The sequence below is a fragment of the Bactrocera neohumeralis genome, unplaced genomic scaffold (genome assembly GCF_024586455.1).
Source record: "Bactrocera neohumeralis isolate Rockhampton unplaced genomic scaffold, APGP_CSIRO_Bneo_wtdbg2-racon-allhic-juicebox.fasta_v2 cluster10, whole genome shotgun sequence".
NCBI classification, from domain to species: Eukaryota; Metazoa; Arthropoda; class Insecta; order Diptera; family Tephritidae; genus Bactrocera; species Bactrocera neohumeralis.
This window is the reverse complement of record NW_026089623.1, coordinates 24131265-24148286: the sequence shown is the minus strand read 5'-3', so window position 1 is coordinate 24148286 and position 17022 is coordinate 24131265. Positions and strand designations below refer to the sequence as shown.

At 36.1% G+C, this 17022-nt stretch overlaps 1 protein-coding gene across 4 annotated transcripts in view; it reads left to right on the top strand.

Moving 5' to 3' along the window:
• Positions 1-17022, top strand: part of LOC126765184 (uncharacterized) — a 70552-nt gene that overhangs the window by 41510 nt on the left and 12020 nt on the right. For 3 of the 4 annotated variants that reach the window (XR_007668293.1, XM_050482763.1, XM_050482762.1), the window contains exon 4: positions 16901-17014. Coding sequence is in view for 3 of the 4 variants with exons in the window: in XM_050482763.1 (XP_050338720.1) it covers positions 16901-17014 (114 nt within the window). In the remaining variant the exon portion in view is untranslated. Of the gene's footprint in view, positions 1-16883; positions 17015-17022 lie in introns of those variants that run through there. The other variant, XM_050482764.1, reaches the window with a different exon arrangement.

Sequence of the window (17022 nt, the reverse complement as noted above, 5' to 3'; positions counted from 1 at the left end):
TCCTTTATATGGCCACTGTAGTAAATGTCACAATGACCTACTCGTCTCTATCCTTGTCCCGTCCATCGCATTTCTTGGACGGCGGTGATGTCAGCCTTTATTTTCACGAGGACATCAACCAGCTGGGCAGCGGCACCTTCCCAATTAAGGGTCCGGACATTCCACTCAAAACACCCGTGCATGCCCTTATACATTAATCCTATTCAAAATATCTGGTTCTTTTTTGGAAATTCGTATTCGAAAACATGGAAAAATATTCCACATTCCATAAAACTACTGTATTTATATAAATAATCATCAGTCAAGCTTTAGCATTAATTTTTTTTATTTGTCTAGAAAAAAAAAATATTTTGATATGCTAAATTTAATGTTAAATATACATCTTTTGAAATGGATAGAAAAAAAACACAAAATTTATTCATTTTATAACAAATAAACGTGTCGTAATTTTTTAAATTTTGTAAATTTAAAGAAAACTTTTTCGTCCGTGTCCAACAATTTCAGCCAAATCGGTTCAGCCGTTCTTGAGTTATAATTAGTGTAACTAACACAACTTTTTTATATACATATATATTGATTTTGTAAAAAATGAATTCAAAAATGTTAATGGGGATTTTGCTGTCAAATTAAAATTTTTTAAGATGGGTATTGTGCTATCGAACTGTTACGTGCTTCGATTAAAGCAAATTGTCAGCGATAATTGTTGCTTTGTGTTTATATTTTTAAACATATTGTTGAGTGCATTCAAACTAACGGTGGGATTTAAATTGTTCAAATGAATACTATGTATATATGTATATGTGTGTGTACTTTTCTCAGTTTCTTAGCGTGTCGTCGGTGTTTTATATCATTTATTTCAATTAAATTGTCAAACAACGGTAAGTTTTAAACAGTTGAACTGAAATGCAAGTGTTTTTCTTTAATTGATAAAACATTTGTTTGCATACAGGTTTTTTTTCTTCTGTAACAGATGCATTTTGTTTTTAATTTTATTATTTTTTTTTGTTTTTTGGATAAAAGAAAAATGCCACGAGTCAGACGAGCAAATATAGATCGGCGAACGCGTAATGTGAATGATGTGGCATTACTAAGCCGATCACAGACTGCAGACAAACGTGCGCAAACTAATGCATCGCATCGTCAAGGTAATACGCGAAATAGATCAGTTGACCCTGTACCTGTACTGAATCTTGCACAGTGATCACGAATACGTCGTGCTAAATTGGCTGAAATGTTGCGTGCTGCTTTTAATTGTAACAGTCTGATTGATTATAGTATGTACGGATACATTGGAATGATGGACGCAATTTGTCCACATTGAAACCCGCGGGATGTGTTGTCCTAATGGCAAATTGAAATTGCCGGTATTAAAAACTCCACCCGAACCATTGCATTTGTCGGAGTTGTCGACGTTGTGTTTGCCGGTGTGTCAAATAAAATAAAATTATTAGATTTCGTTGACAACTTAAATTTGTGTATTTGAGTTAGCATAATATACTTACATATGTATGTATATGGTTTAATAAATACAATTGGGTGATTGTGTGTGGGTGTGTATAATTGTGTGTTGTTTTATAAATATAATTACATTTATAATAAATTTAATTACAATTTTAAATGTAACCTGATGTAGTTAAATTGATATGCTGATGCTGCTACTGATGTTGTTGTTGTAACTGCTGATGCTGTTGCTGCTGAGTGTTCTGGCGCCTGTATGCCCGTCCGCTCTAATATTTCGTTTTATTTCGTATTTGGTTCTCTGTCGTAATATTGGCGCTGTTGAATGCTTTTTGCATTGTCCTCTAATTCGTATTTAGACAAGTTAGGAGGACAATGCAGAGATGTGTTCGTTTGGTATGAACAGTATTCATTAATTTTTGGGACATCTCAAACGTCGAAGCTTTTTTTGAGTCATGTTCAACAATCCAATTCGACATTTCAAATGACTTCTTTTGGTGATACAAAAATTATTATACTATTGCAACCTGGAAAAGTTTTTTAATACCGCCTAGCCCTATGATTCCAACTGATATGCCATTTCAATTGACACGATTACAAGTAAGTTCTAAAATAGCTAGCTATTAATAAAATATCTCTTTGTTTGAATAAATGAATTTGCAATGAACCATGTACACTATTTTACACAAGCTCTCAACCGCATCACCCATATGAAATCCGAAATTTCGCATTTATGCTGGAGAGTTTTTGCCTTGACGTTCTCCACCGAAGAGAGCATTGCTTAACTGATTTACCACGCTTTCTGAAACATCCTGCTGTTACACAACCCCTTTAACCCTTTTTCCTTGCAAGTGAAGAGGTATAACACCATTACAGGAGACTACCCACCAAACTATTTCAGTAGATGCGTGGTGACATTAACAACAATAACCTTTTTATTGTATATTTTTAAGTTTTTGTGTAATTTTTTTTGTTTTGCATATGAAAACTTTTTCAATAGAAACATTGAAAATTTTCTTTGTAAAAAGGATAATTTCATGGCTATCGACCATCATCTGTTCATCTGTTGAGCCCAATTTGCTTTAAGGGGCTATACCAGTGTGAAACTTTCAAACAAAAAAAATTTTTTGTTTTGCTTTTTCGATAGTTTATATATTCAAAAATATCCTGTGAAACCGCCAAACCTGTGTTTGTTGTAGGGCATACCCATTTTGGACGATGTTCCCCAAATGGCCAGTGCCCTGTTGTGGTAGCTGTTACTCTGTAGATACTTTTCCTTGACCTATTTAATAAGTCGTTGGTTCTTTTCCTGTCATATGTTGGCCATAATTGTTTAGTTATAATGCATTTTGTAATGTTTTTCCATCTGTTATTTGCAACTTGTTGAAATTGTCTATTGATCTCTCTTTTGATCGATCCTAGCGGGATTGGTATTAGCTCCACCTCGGATTCGTTAAGGAAAGTTCCTGCCTTTGTCAACTCGCTTTTCGTTACCAAAAATGTTCCTGTGACCGAGAACCCAGATCAAGTCTAGCCAATAGAACTTCGCAGGCTTTTTCTATGCCCAGTACTTCCGCTTGGAAGATGCTAGCTGAGTTCGGTAGACGTAAAAAGAGAGATATGCCTAGATCAGCGGAGAATACCCCTGTGCCTACTCCGCAGTCAATTTTGGACTCGTCCGTAGAGACTGAGATCCTCCACCCCTATTGAACCTCTTCTCCATTCTCGTCTAGATGGTATCGTCACCTGGAAGTGTCTATTGAAATCCAGCTTTGGGAGAATGTAGTCTGATTTATTAATAGTGAGCTTGTTTAGGATTTTAGTGTGTCCGCAGTTCTGCTGATTCCAACCACCCAATTCTTTTATTTTTATAGCCGCAAATTCTGCTGTTTTGTGAACAAAGGTGTCCAAGGGTAGTTGATGCAGGACCACATTGAGCGAGTCAGTCGGACATGACGTGATTGCACCAGTAACACCTGCACATGCTGCTCTTTGTACTCCATTTACTTTTCTAATTTTGTATTGTTTGTTTAGCGCTGGTCACCATACCGGAGCTACATATGTAAGTATACGTCTTATCACAGTCGTATACATCCACATGATTATACTAGGTTTGAGGCCCCAATTCTTGCTGACGATTCTCTTGCAAGTATAGTAGGCTATAAATGTTTTTTTTTTTTTAATTGAAAAGGTAATTTAATTACAATAACAATTTAAAAATATTAGCACTAGCGGTTAAGCCATCAGCTTTACGTTATTATGGTTTGATATTAGTAAAAACATTTATACTTCAAAGTACAATCTAATTTTGCTTATAATGCATATAAATCTCTTTATGTTTTCTTCGTTTACTTCTGTAAGAAGTTCTAAAATTGTGCGGTTTGTTATAGATTGTCTTATTCGAGTTTACTGCAGTACAGCTTGTGACGATATGTTTGATAGTAAGTATCTCATCGTTGCAGAATTGGCAAGTTTGTGGGCTGCCTCTTTGAAAAAGATACTTGTGCGTTATCCGTGTGTGCCCTAGGCGAAAGCGAGTGTATATTATGATGTTTCGTCTTGAAATTGTTGTTGGGAAGATTGGAGGAACCAAGTTTGGGTTTATGCATTTGTAGTCATGATTTATATTTTGCCAATGTTCAACCATAAGTTTCCGATATACTTTATTGATTGTGTTTTTTAGGTCTTTCTTGTTAAAGCTGGTTGTTATGTGTAACGGTGAGTTGGTGTCAATTTTTGCTGCTGCGTCTGCCGATGTGTTGCCCTTTATTCCGATGTGGCTGGGAATCCATATCAACTTAATTTTTTTAGCTTTGGAAGTTAATATATCTCTGATTTGGTATATCACGGAATCGTTATTGTTAATGTTTTTAACCAATAGCAGAGTTGAGAGTGAGTCGCTAAAAATAAGCCATTTCCCTTTGCTTTTCTTTGCTATTTTACAAGCGTGGTAGACTGCGGTTGCTTCTGCAGTATATACAGATGCGTATGATGGCAGTTTAGACGTGGATAGTGTTTCGTACTCGTTAACGACGCTATATGCGGTTATGTCCTTATATTTGGAACCGTCAGTATATAAGGTTGACCAGTCGTTGTATTTGCTGCGTATATAATAAAAGTGCTGGAGATACATTGAAATTGGAGTGATTTATTTTTTGAATTTTGATAACTGCAGTAATATGCAGTTTGTAGGGAGTGCCCATGGTGGGTTTTGAATATTTGTGGTGGCGTTATGATCCAGTGGCATGTCATGGTATTTTGCTGTCTCAATTAGTCTTTCTATTGTTGGTTCCTTACGTGTTTTACGTTTTCGTTTTAGTCTCTTTTTCACTAATGATTTCAGCACTGAGTCATTGTTTTGCGTAAGTTTAATTGCCATACAACCGGTAATATAATTTATCCTATCTTTGAGGAGTGGAAGTGGTGCGAAAAGCACCCAACGCCAAGCGAACTGCAGAATGGTATACAGATGATATTTTAGAAAGATTTGCTGGTGACGTGGTGCTATAAAATGGTAGGCCATAATCTATTTTTCCAAGTATAATGGCTTTCAGAATGTTTAGAAGTGAGTTAGTGCTACTTTTCAGCTTGATGTTACTTAGGCATTTTGTTATATTGGGTCTACTTTGTAGTGATTTTTGTAAATAAGTAATGTGATCATTCCAGTTGTATTTTTTATTAAAGAATATGCCAAGTATCTTGAGTGATGTAACATTTTTTATGTAGGTATCGCCTAGGTTTAAAGTAAAACTTTGGCAAGTATGTTTGTTGCAAATGTGCAGATGATTAGATTTGGCAATGGATATCTTAGCTCCGCTAGCGTTGCACCAGTTTAATATACTGTGAGCGTCAAAAATAAGTAAATAGCAGTTCTATCAATATTAAAGTGTTTATAACAACGCAGTGTTTAATGCAACAATAAAAAGTTGTATTACAGAATTCAAGGCTTATATTATAAGAGTTTAACTTAGTATAAATAATAAACAAAAATTAAACACAGCCAAAAATAATTCACATAAACTAAAAATACTCTCATTTTTTCGCGTCAAAAAAAGTAAACAGTAGCAACAACCGTTGCTTGTTTTTAATACTTATTTCGGGGAAGCGCCAAATATCCTTTGGAAACAGTTATTATGCAAGAGATTAAGTGCAGTAAAACATATTTTTTATATCATTATGTTTTTTTTTTTTTGAGGTTAAGTTGCTAAAATATCAATATTTGTAATGGGTAAGCGAACGACCACTGAAACGGTTGAAAACTCATATCAGACTTGCATAAAAAAGATAAATCTTTGCGCGAAATTGGAGAAATAGTTGGAAGACACTATTGCACAATAAAAAAAATTATTGATAAACATGGTACATTGTAGACTGTTGAAAATTTGTCACGGCCGATACGACCAAAGCGCCTTACTGACACTGAAGCGCGATAAATAGTACGGGAAGTAAAAACAAATCTAGCTTCAAACGCTGCTCAAATATCAAAAGATATAGCGGAGACATCGGGTAAACCAGTAAGTGCCAGTACAATCAGGATAACTTTGCACAAAAGCGGTTTGCATGGACGAGCACCACGCCGAATGGCCTATACATCAAAGACGAATAACAGATGAACTTGGAATTTTCAAAAAAGTATACAAATCAGGCTAAAAATTTCTGGGAAAACATTTTTTATGCAGACGAAAGCAAATTCGAAATATTTGAATCGAAAAAGTCTCCCAAAATTTGGAGATCCAAAAATAAAGCCTTTACTGATAAGTGTGTCACCCACACCGTAGAGCACGGTGGAGGATCGCTTATGGTCTGGGGCTGTATGGCAGCATCTGATGTTGCGAATTTGGTTTTTATTGAGCCCACGATTAACACATTGGATTATTTCAACATTTAAAAAAAAAATGTTGCTCAAAGCATTGAAAAATTAGGCCTATCAGGAAACTGGATCTTTCAACAGGACAACGATCCTAAACACAAGTCCAAATTTGTTAGTGAGTGGCTGTTATATCAAACACCAAAACTTTGGATAACCCTCCTCAGACCCCAGACATTAATAATATCAAGCATCTGTAGGAGCACCTTGACCGAAAAATCAGGCAGAAGGACATATAAAGCAAGGACGACCTAAATAAGGCTTTGATTAAAGAATGGAGCAAAATCTCCCCAGAATTTACAAAAAAAAATTTGCAGAATACATGCCCAGAAGAGTAAGTGATGTCCAGAAGTCCAAAGGAAAGTAAACAAAATACTAGAATAAATATTAATTTAGTTTACGTACATAGATTTTACCTTTACAGAACTCTGTTTACTTTTTTTTGGCGCGAAAAAATGAGAGAATTTTTAGTTTATGTGAATTATTTTTAGCTGTGTTTAGTTTTTGTTTATTATTTATACTAAGTTAAACTCTTATAATATAAGCCTTGAATTCTGTAATACAACTTTTTATTGTTGCATTAAACACTGCGTTGTTATAAACACTTTAATATTGATAAAACTGCTGTTTACTTATTTTTGACGCTCACAGTATCTACGAGGAGGTTTTTAAATTCGGTTTGGAAGACCGTTACATTTTGAACTCTGCCGTATATACATAAGTCATCTGCGTAGAAGACATGTTTGAAGAACTTGTTTTCATTTATTACCCGACCCAGCCTGTCAAAAGCAACTAGAAAAAGAGTGACGGATAATGGCGAACCGAATGCCGTTTTCCAATGGCCAACAATCTGTAATGGCACCGTTTGCTTTAACTCTGAATTTTCGATTAATCAAAAAGTTTTTAATATAATTTGCAATTTTGGGTCCTAACTTCCAGGCCAAAATTTGGTCTAATACGGAGGCAAACCGACTCTATCGAATGCTTTTTCCATGTCTAGGGAAATGAGTGAAATGTGGTTCCTGCTGGAAATATTATCTGCGATATGTTCATCTAGGCGAAGTAATGAGTTGGTAGTGTTGCTTCCAGGTATGAAAGCGGTTTGGTTGCTCGAGAGTAGCTTGTTTGTGTGAAGGTACCACATAAGCCTCCTAGATATCATCTTTTCCATTACTTTTGATAGGCAAGAGATGAGGGATATGGGTCTATATCCTTCGGTAATACTTTTCGGCTTATTAGGTTTCGGTATAGGTACCATTGTTGCGGTATGGTATGTGTGTTAAAGATGTGGTTATACAGCTCACAGAGTTTGCTTTTGCCAACAAAAGGTAGATGTTTCAGCAATTCATAAGGGATGTTATCTTGGCCGGGACTCTTTCCTTTTAGCGAAGCTAGACATCCATCGAGTTCTTGTATTGAAAAGTTTCCCTCCATTGCGCTGGACGTTTTACTTAGTGGATATACTACATTTATAACATTTATAAAACGGTTTTTATGTTCTACGAACTGTTCCGAAAAATTAAAGTTTTTTGAGTAATTTGACCATGCTCTTGCTAACGTGTTGCCTATTTCAAGAGGATCGGAAGTTGATGAATTGTTTTCCTTTTCAATTGAGTGAATGAGGTTATGGGGGCGGTTTCCATGTAGTACATTTACTTTATTCCATAGAACTTTTGATGGAGTGTTGCAATTTATATCCTTAGTGAAGGTCGCAAAAGCATCTCTTTTTGAGGTTTTTACTTCACGCTTAAATATAGCATTCGCTCTTTTGTATTTTGGTATTGGACTTTTGTCGTTTAAAATTAAAAGGTTTGTATTTTCAATAAATTTAGTGCCAATTTTACCCTTACTGTTGAATCGTGGAGATCCCCATATTGGGCTCCAAGCATTCAGATCACCCACTATTAGTAGTGGCCCATTCACGTATGAAATGAGTTCGTGCAAGTCGTGCTCAGCAAATTGATCATCAGGTGATGAATAAATATTTAAAAAGGTGAAATTTATCTGAGACTTAACTTTGATTGCTATTGCGAGTAAACTAGTATGTAGCTCAAGGGGAGTAAATTCTATGTTGTCTGCTACAAGGAAAGCGACCCCTCGCTTTGCATTTTCTTCTGTTGATATGTCATTATATCCGTATATTGAAAAGTTTTTTGGCACATATCTTGTGGGAGGGCTTTCCTTAAGATGAGTTTCTTGTAAAGCTATGATTTTATAGTTATTTTCTTTTATAAGTAAGCGTAGTTCGTTATTATTGTTGTGGTATCCATTAATGTTCCACTGGACAATTTTAAGTACCATATTGGGAATATCTTATTAATTTGTTTTCCTCTTGACGTATAGCGAGAAGATTTAAAGGTGAGAGGAAGCTATGTTAATATTGATGTGTTTCGGTGTTGTATTCTAATGTTTCGGTAGAGGACTCTAAGTTTGTGAACTCTAAGTTTGTGAGTGGGATGTGGGTGTTTGTTGTAATTAGTGCATTTGTAGGGTTGTTGGGATGGCTAATACGTTGCTCGAAATGTTGTCGAAAATTCGGTTGTAAATGTAATTCGGTTGGTGGTATTGTAGAATTGATTGAAGTTTGATACATGTTTCCTTTTCGGCTTGGTTCGTGGTTTGCGCTGTGTAAAGTAATTGTATTTTTTTTTATGAACGTTATTGTTGTCGTTTAAATTTGTTTGTGTTTTTTTAATTCTTTTTTAAGTTGCTTCTTCGATGCGTTCTTCTGGTACATTTTTGCTGTAGTCAGTATTATTTTTGTTGATTGTTTCTATAGCTTCCCTAAATGAGCATTTATTGATTGTTTTGTGTTTCAAAATATCTTGTCTTTTTCTGTACGTGGGGCATTGTTTGTTGTTTGAGCGATGATTTTGTTTGCAGTTGATACATTGCACTCTCGAACAAGGTGTCAAGTCGTGGATGGAAGATGAACATACATTGCATTTTGCTTCAGAGGTGCAATGTTTAGCTGTATGGCCGATTAAAAAACAGTTTTTGCATTGCATGGGCGATGGAATATATGGTTCAACTTTTACTTTCAGCCATCCTATGTTCACTTCTTTTGGAGGAGTAAAAGTGTTGAAGGAGACGATGTGAAGCGGAGTGTCAGTGTGTTTTCCTTCTATATATTTTCTTATTTTTTACATTCCACTGCACCTTGTTCTTTTAGACCTTCTACGATTTCTTCTTCACTTAGATGCTTTAGAACTCCAGAATAAACTACACCTTTGGATATATTAAGCGTAGGGTGGAGAGAGACAGAAATGTTGCAAATATTTGACAATTGTGTTGCTTTAAGGAATTTGTTCGCTTGCTGTTGAGTTTTTATAAGTAAAAGTAGGTCTCCATCTCTCGTAAATGATATTTCTAGGGGCTTTTCGGTTGTGATTGATTCGAGCGCTTTGCTGACTGCGAAAATGTTATACAATTTCAGTGGTTTTTCGGTTTTGCTTTTTATAAGAAGAAACTTTGGGCATTGTGAGTTTTGTTGAGTACTTGCGTGTTTGTTGAGTTTAAGCGTTGGGAAGTCAAAGTGGTTGTTTATATTGTATGCCTTACGTTTTGTTTTTGGTGGCTCGCCTAGTATGGCGAAGTAGTTACTTCTGCCCCTTTCGGGGTCTTCCTCCATGGCAGTTTGCTGATCCTTCTTCTGTCAGCGTTGTACTAACGTGACCGCACTCTTCAGTTATCTCGTGGGAACCGATGAAAAGAAAATGAACACAATATATTGCAATAATATATTTTAAGAAATTATAAAATTTTGATAGAAAATTTTGAAATTTTAAATGAGCTTGAGAAAATTTATTTGCTTTCGATTTCAAAGCTTGCTTTATTTATTTATTTTTCTATATTTATTTTACAGGACAGTTTGGTGTCAATCTCCACCCCCAAGTATTTAGCTGTGGGGGATAGAGTGAATGTTGTACCGCTTAGTACCGGAAGTTGAAACTGAGGGATTTTGGTTCTACTTGTGAATAGCATTAATTCTGTTTTGTTCGGGTTAACTCCTAGTCCATTGTTCTTAGCCCATAGGTTTAACCTTCGTAGTGCTCTTTCCATAATCTCGCTGACTATTGAAGGAAACATGCCTGATACCAACAACACTATATCGTCTGCATATGCTACTGCTTTCACTCCTCCACCGTTTAATTGGAGTAGTATTTCGTTCAGCGCTACAACCGATAGAAGCGTGGGGAGGACCCTTCCTTGAGGCGTCCCTCTACTCACATAACTGATTTGTGTTGCAGCTCCGTTTGATGCTATAATCTTTCTATTCTCAAGCATCGATTGTATCCATCTGCACACAGTGTCATCTATGCCACCATGTGCCAGAGAATTAATGATAGCACTTACTTCTATATTATCTCCTCCTCCATGTCTAGAAAAGCAGCCATGGTGTATTGTTTGTAGTGTAGTGATTTTTCAATTACACTTATCACCTCGTTAAGGGCAGTTTGGGTTGATCGGCCTTTTATGTACACATGTTGCGACTTCGATAACTTATACGCCATTATTGTTCTTACATGTAAGTCTATTAGCCTCTCTAGTACCTTCAGCATAAAAGAAGTGAGGCTTATAGGTCTAAAATCCTTGGCATTATTGTGTGTTCTTCTGCCTGGTTTTGGAAGGAACACAACTTTAATTCTTTTCCAACTTCTTGGGATATAAGATAGTTAATTGCTAGGTTTGTATATACATATATTCAAGCCTTTGAACCATTGGTTCTACCAGTTTTTGCAGCATTATGGGCATAATCCCGTCAGGACCTGCCGCTATGAATGGTGCAAAGCTATTCATGGCATATTTGATTTTGCTTTTGTCTACTATGCGTTGTACTAAGTATCTCCAGAAACTATTTTGCCGAGGAGGTCCAATCATTTCCCTCCGCCCTAATGTAGGCAGTATTAGTATGATCTTTGGATAGCATTTTGCTCACCCTTGCAGTTTCTCTGCAACTTTCTCTCGACGTGCAGAAAGATCGCCATGAGTCGTTTTTAGCTTTCCTGACTGCTTTCTTGTATTTTTCCCATAATATCTTTATATGGCTGCCAGATTTTGGTTCTAAAACTCTCATTGAAAGCTTTCCTTAGTTGTGTTCTCAAATTCTTGAGCTCACTGTTACACCAAGGAAGAGACTTTATCTTTTTCAGAACTGTTAGCGGTATGGATTTATTGAAAGTTGCGATTAAGACTTTTTTTTGAGTCGTTTTTAGCTTTCCTGACTGCTTCTTTGTATTTTTCCATAATATCTTTATATGGCTGCCAGATTTTGGTTCTAAAACTCTCATTCAAAGCTTTCCTTAGTTGTGTTCTCAAATTCTTGAGCTCACTGTTACACCAAGAAAGATACTTTCTCTATTTCAGAACTATTAGCGGTGTGGTTTTATTGAAAGTTGTGGTTAAGATTTTTTTCAACTTCTCTACTTCTGAATCTAGTTCCAGAGAATTACTTATACTATTATTGCCTCCCTTTTTAAGGCATTTTTTTGCTGTATTGGTAAATTTTTCCCACGCTGTTCTTCTAGGGTTCCGATATATGAGAGGAGTATTCTCTCGGATGCTGAAGAGTATCCAGGAGTGATCCGACATGGAAGGCTCATCGGATACCCTCCAGTTATCCACAACGAGACTGTCTGTATCTGTTGATGGCGTGAGGTCCAGCACTTCCTCCCACCCCGGAAACCTATCAGAGCTTGGGAAATGCAAGCAATTCAAGCAAGAGTGGCTCACCTCTGGTGTTTATACTGGAGCTACCCCATACGATGTGCCTTGCGTTTGCATCACACCCTATTAGAACATCTTCCTTCCTGTTGTCCTCTACTAGTCTGGTGAGCGGTGCCGATGGTATGTCCTCATCATGGGCTAAGTAGGCCGAGACCAGGAAGAAGGAATTTTCTTTCTGTTCCACCTTTATCACATTGATATCTGCTATGCTGTAATTAGGACAAAGAAATGCATTTATTCTTCTATTGATAAGAATGCATGACATCTGTATGCATCTTAAGTTATTGGGCATCTCGGGTTTCTTAGATGCCCACATTCCTTAGCAACTGGCTGACGTCGTCAACCTCTTCCGTGTCGTCTTCGTCAGCCGCTTTGTCGCCTTGGAAGATTTTTAGCCTGGCCTTGCAAATTCCAAAGCTGATTTTGTAGTCAGTCTTATTAAGAGCCTCTTTGGACTCATCGCCAATGGCCACCACAATTGGTCTACTTGCTTTGTTCGGTTTTTCTTCCTTGATCAGCTGCCACTCATCTATCATCTATCTAGGGATAGCTTTGTTTTGCAGCTTGATGCATCTCAGGAGTTTTTCGCCCGGCTTCTCTAGAGAGGGTAGCCAAATGCGAGCACGAGGTCTCTTCGGTATGTCCCTGTCGGGTATAAGCCTCAATTATAGGCCTTCAATTGCCTTGCTTATTTTGGCAACACTACCTGCCAGGAAATCTAGCGAGGCCTGGTCCGAGCACTTGATTACCCTGTAACCCCTGAGGGTCTCAGAGGAGTCAAACTCCGGGTGAGGACCCGCGGGATTGTCGAGTACAAAGCTTAGCACAATACTCGACAATCTGACGTCGATCTCCACCCATCTTTTCTGAATTGTGCTCGGGGAGGAGGTGCTTTGTTCACCATCACTCCGCCTAGGTTTTTTGGGCAGAGTTTTTGGTAGTTCTGTAATGGAGCGATTCCTTTTTTATGAATTGCTCGGGTGCTTGCTCTTTTCTAGAGATTCTGATTGCTTTCTTTTCAGGAAGCTTTCATATTCCTCTACAATGGATTTGAGGTGCTTTGTTTCCGCCTCATCAACTGGGGTACCGGGTGCCTGGTCTTTGGCTATCTTTCCCAGTATGAAGACTGCCCTCTGGTACCGATTTTTCCCTCAGCTGTTTCTGGGATTTCTTGCGCTTTTTCTTGTTCTCTCCTTTAGCCGCTTGTGCACTTTGGTTGGTGCTCATGGCAGCTTTGGAGGTGGACGCTTCCCCCCTTAGATTTGTTGTTTTCGCTGCTGTATCTACCGGTATACTTTGGTTGGTATCAGAGATCTGCAATTATTCTCTTTTTTGAGTCATTGGTTGACTAATGCAAAAATTACTCATACACATAACTTGAGTAAGTAAAAAGACAAATTCTCTCTTGGTGTGTACTGGTAGAGTACCTAGCTCTCTTATTCATTGAATTGACTCATAATATTATACTAAACATGACTAAAAACACAAAGAAGCACCAATTATTCAGCAGAATGACTAAAGTCATTTGAGTATTTTTTGTTTGTTTTGTTTATTTGAATTTGCGAATACAACAGTTGAAATTAAAAGCCAGAATATGCGTTTTCTTTTCGTTTTAATTTCTAAATAACAAAATGAGATCACATTCATAAGTAAATAAAAGAAATCCATAAGTATTAAAAAATAAAATAAAAATATACGTACATAAATAACACATACATATATACAGAAAATATTTTAAAGTTCTTTGTTGAAAATAGAATTTAAAAAGAGAATATTATCCACTGTGTTAGGGGCTATTCTGTTCCGCTTTTCGGTAATAATGTTACCGGCTAGTGAAAATACTCTCTCAGATGCTGCGCTACTAGCAGGAATGGCCAATACTTTCCATGCCAAATTGGACAACCTAGGAAATTGTTTAATATTGTTTTGCCACCACTGCATTACATCAAAGTTGTCATGGAATTCAACATTTTCTTTTGAATATCGGTGTACTTCTTCTGTAATATTTTCATCTCCTAATGAAGAAGTACGTTGCAAAAGGTTTGGAAAAAAGAAGCTTTCTTTATTGATTGAGGAAGTCACTGTTATTGAAGATGTAGAAGAAGAAACTGAGTCGTTTAATTGAAGAATTTGTGTCGATGGGTCTTCCGGTGGCAAAGATATTGATGTCGTAAAAGGGTCTTGCGTAGTTAAATGACGTAATCTTTCTCCATTTGTAATTTCAGCAATGCAGAAATTTTGAACTTCACTTAAGTGATTTGCTTGGAGGCATAATGCTGGCGGATATAAATAATATGCAACTTTGTGCCATATACTCAAATTTGGGAGCCAAGTTTCTTCTAAGCCTTCCAAAACCTTCAATTTTAAGTTTGAAATTGCTTGAACATCATTCTCTTCGAATTTACAAAGTTCTTTTATTCGATGAGTTACAGGTATTACGTAGCATAAGGAAGGGGTGGAACAACCCTGAAGTTTTTTAAAAATGATTTCAAAATCTCGGCAAAGGTTAACTAAAGCTTGAATAATATATATATTTAAATTTGTAAGCCTATTAATTTCTCCATTATTTGTCAAAATTTCATTAATTTTTAACCAATTGTCTGCTATTGACTTTAGCATATAAAAATGTGAGTTCCATCGTGTTGGGCAATAGCTTTTCAACGACGTTTGCAGCATATGTTGCATACCCGATTTTTTAAAATATTTTACCAACTTTTTACATGACAAAATTATGTCTTTGAGTTCATCAGTACATTCAACACTTGATTGTAAAATGTTTGAGAAAAGGTGACTTGAACAATTAAGTCTTTCGTTATTTTCCAATGCCTTTTTCACGTTGCTTCCTCGATCGGTGACGAAAATAACGCTATCTAAACTGTTAATGCCAAATTCACCAAACAGACTTCGTAGCTTGTTTTTAATATTGATCCCAGTACATTGCGAAAAGTCCATAGACTTTATCCCAAGTACAATGTCATATAATTTAAAGTTTTTTTGAAAGTGCAATGTGGCACACAAAAAATCTCGTTTAATGTAATTGTCTTTCCACAAATCAATTGTGGCAGAACAGTGACCGGACTCTACAATACTGCTTAATTCACATGATATCTCTTTTTTTTTCATGTCCGCCTTTTTTTCTATTTTGCGCGAAATTGTTGTAGGGTCTGGGAGCAAATCGTCTATATCTACATTTCTGCCATATTTCGTGCCAATAGCTATAAAAAATTGTATTAGATTCCTAAATCCGGAACCTTCTACGGTTGAAAAAGGACGACAGTCTGCAATCATCCAATCCGCGCAAGTTTCTAAGGCTAGTTTTCTATCGTCTTCACTAACTTTCTGTTTAGGCTGCTCTTTTGTATGTAAAATGTAGCATTTGTGTCTATTAAGATTCGAAGTCTGCATGCCACGACATTTAAACACTTTTTTGCAATTTCGGCAACACACCAAACCATTTAAAAGACTACCGTCGTCTTTTATAATTTCTGCAAACATCTCCCATATAGCACTTCTACCCTTTCGTTTGTCATTTAGTTTATAAAAACCGTTAACAATTTTATCTACGACTGCTTCAGTATCCATAGTAAACTTTTAAACTAAAAGAAATGAAATACTTATGTACATACATTTGTATATATGTAGATATTTAGTAAAGAAAGTATTCTACCAAACTAAGTTAGCAAAATAAAACAACTTACAATTACTGAAATAATTCCACTTAATTTTTTTTCACAAGTAGCAAAACGCACATTGAATACACAAAAATAAACGATAACTGCTCAGAAAGTTCAGCAAGTGGAAGCCATAACACGAATCAATACTCAAACTCATTCGTACTTTTTTCCACTCTCACGACTCAGTGAGTCTAATAAGATTTTTAGAGTTAGAACCAACTAAGCTATAAATTGTCGCTCATATTTGTATATGAGTGCTGTGTGTATTTCTATGATTTGGTTGGAATGAGTAATAGTATTTTATGAATTAGCATTGATACACACTTGCACCAATTGTTATGGCTCATGACTTAAGTACACCAATTTTATTGGTACTCAATGCAGATCTCTGGTTGGTATGTCCGGCAGTACTCTTACTCGTCTCCTGGCTGGAGGCAGTTTTAGTTGATTCCAACTACGTAAGGACATTTCTCTTAATGTAGTCAACTGTAGAAGTTTTGGTAAACGATAAATAGTATGGTTAATCAAAATATTGATTTTTTTTAGAAGTTCATAAATTTAATTTACCACACATTTTTAAAACAATACTGCCATGCGATTTTCCTTAGCTCGCCACTCCATTGTTAATAAGTGAAAGCAAATCAGTTCAGTAGTTTATTATATATGAGTAGACACTATGGCAAGACTAAAAGTAGTGATTTCCGTTTCTCTGATTGACTTTTTGCTGGCATGCGCACATACCGATTAAATAAGTTGATTTTAATATAAATATTTCGGACATGAAGGAAAATATTGAAACGAAGTGTTTCTAAGACCCATGAATGGATATTTGTTACGCAACATTTGTGAGAGTTTCCCATGGAATAATGTATGACAAATGGTCTCTAAACAACTGAAGTGTTTTTGAGGTGTTTTAATTAACAATTCAATTTCAAGAATGTAATTCTGGATATGGTCTGCATACTGAACACATTATCCATAGGCTATTTGAATATTAATAAAAATAATATTACTCATTTTTCCCGACTTTAAGTAATTGCTTGTATTACTTATCGAAATCTAAATTTAACAGCTCTGGTTTAATGTGACAATCTACTCTACAATGATATAATAACTAATATTTTCCCTGTTTTATAATTTTATTGTGATTATATCAGTATGAAATTTCGTTTAGAAACCTCATTTGCTGTCAACACAATTGGAAATGTACAAAGAGAGACTTCTCCTACTAGTCATATAAAATGTGCGACATCTTCGTTAACAATTGGATCAGTAAAAAATAGCAATGGTAAGTAT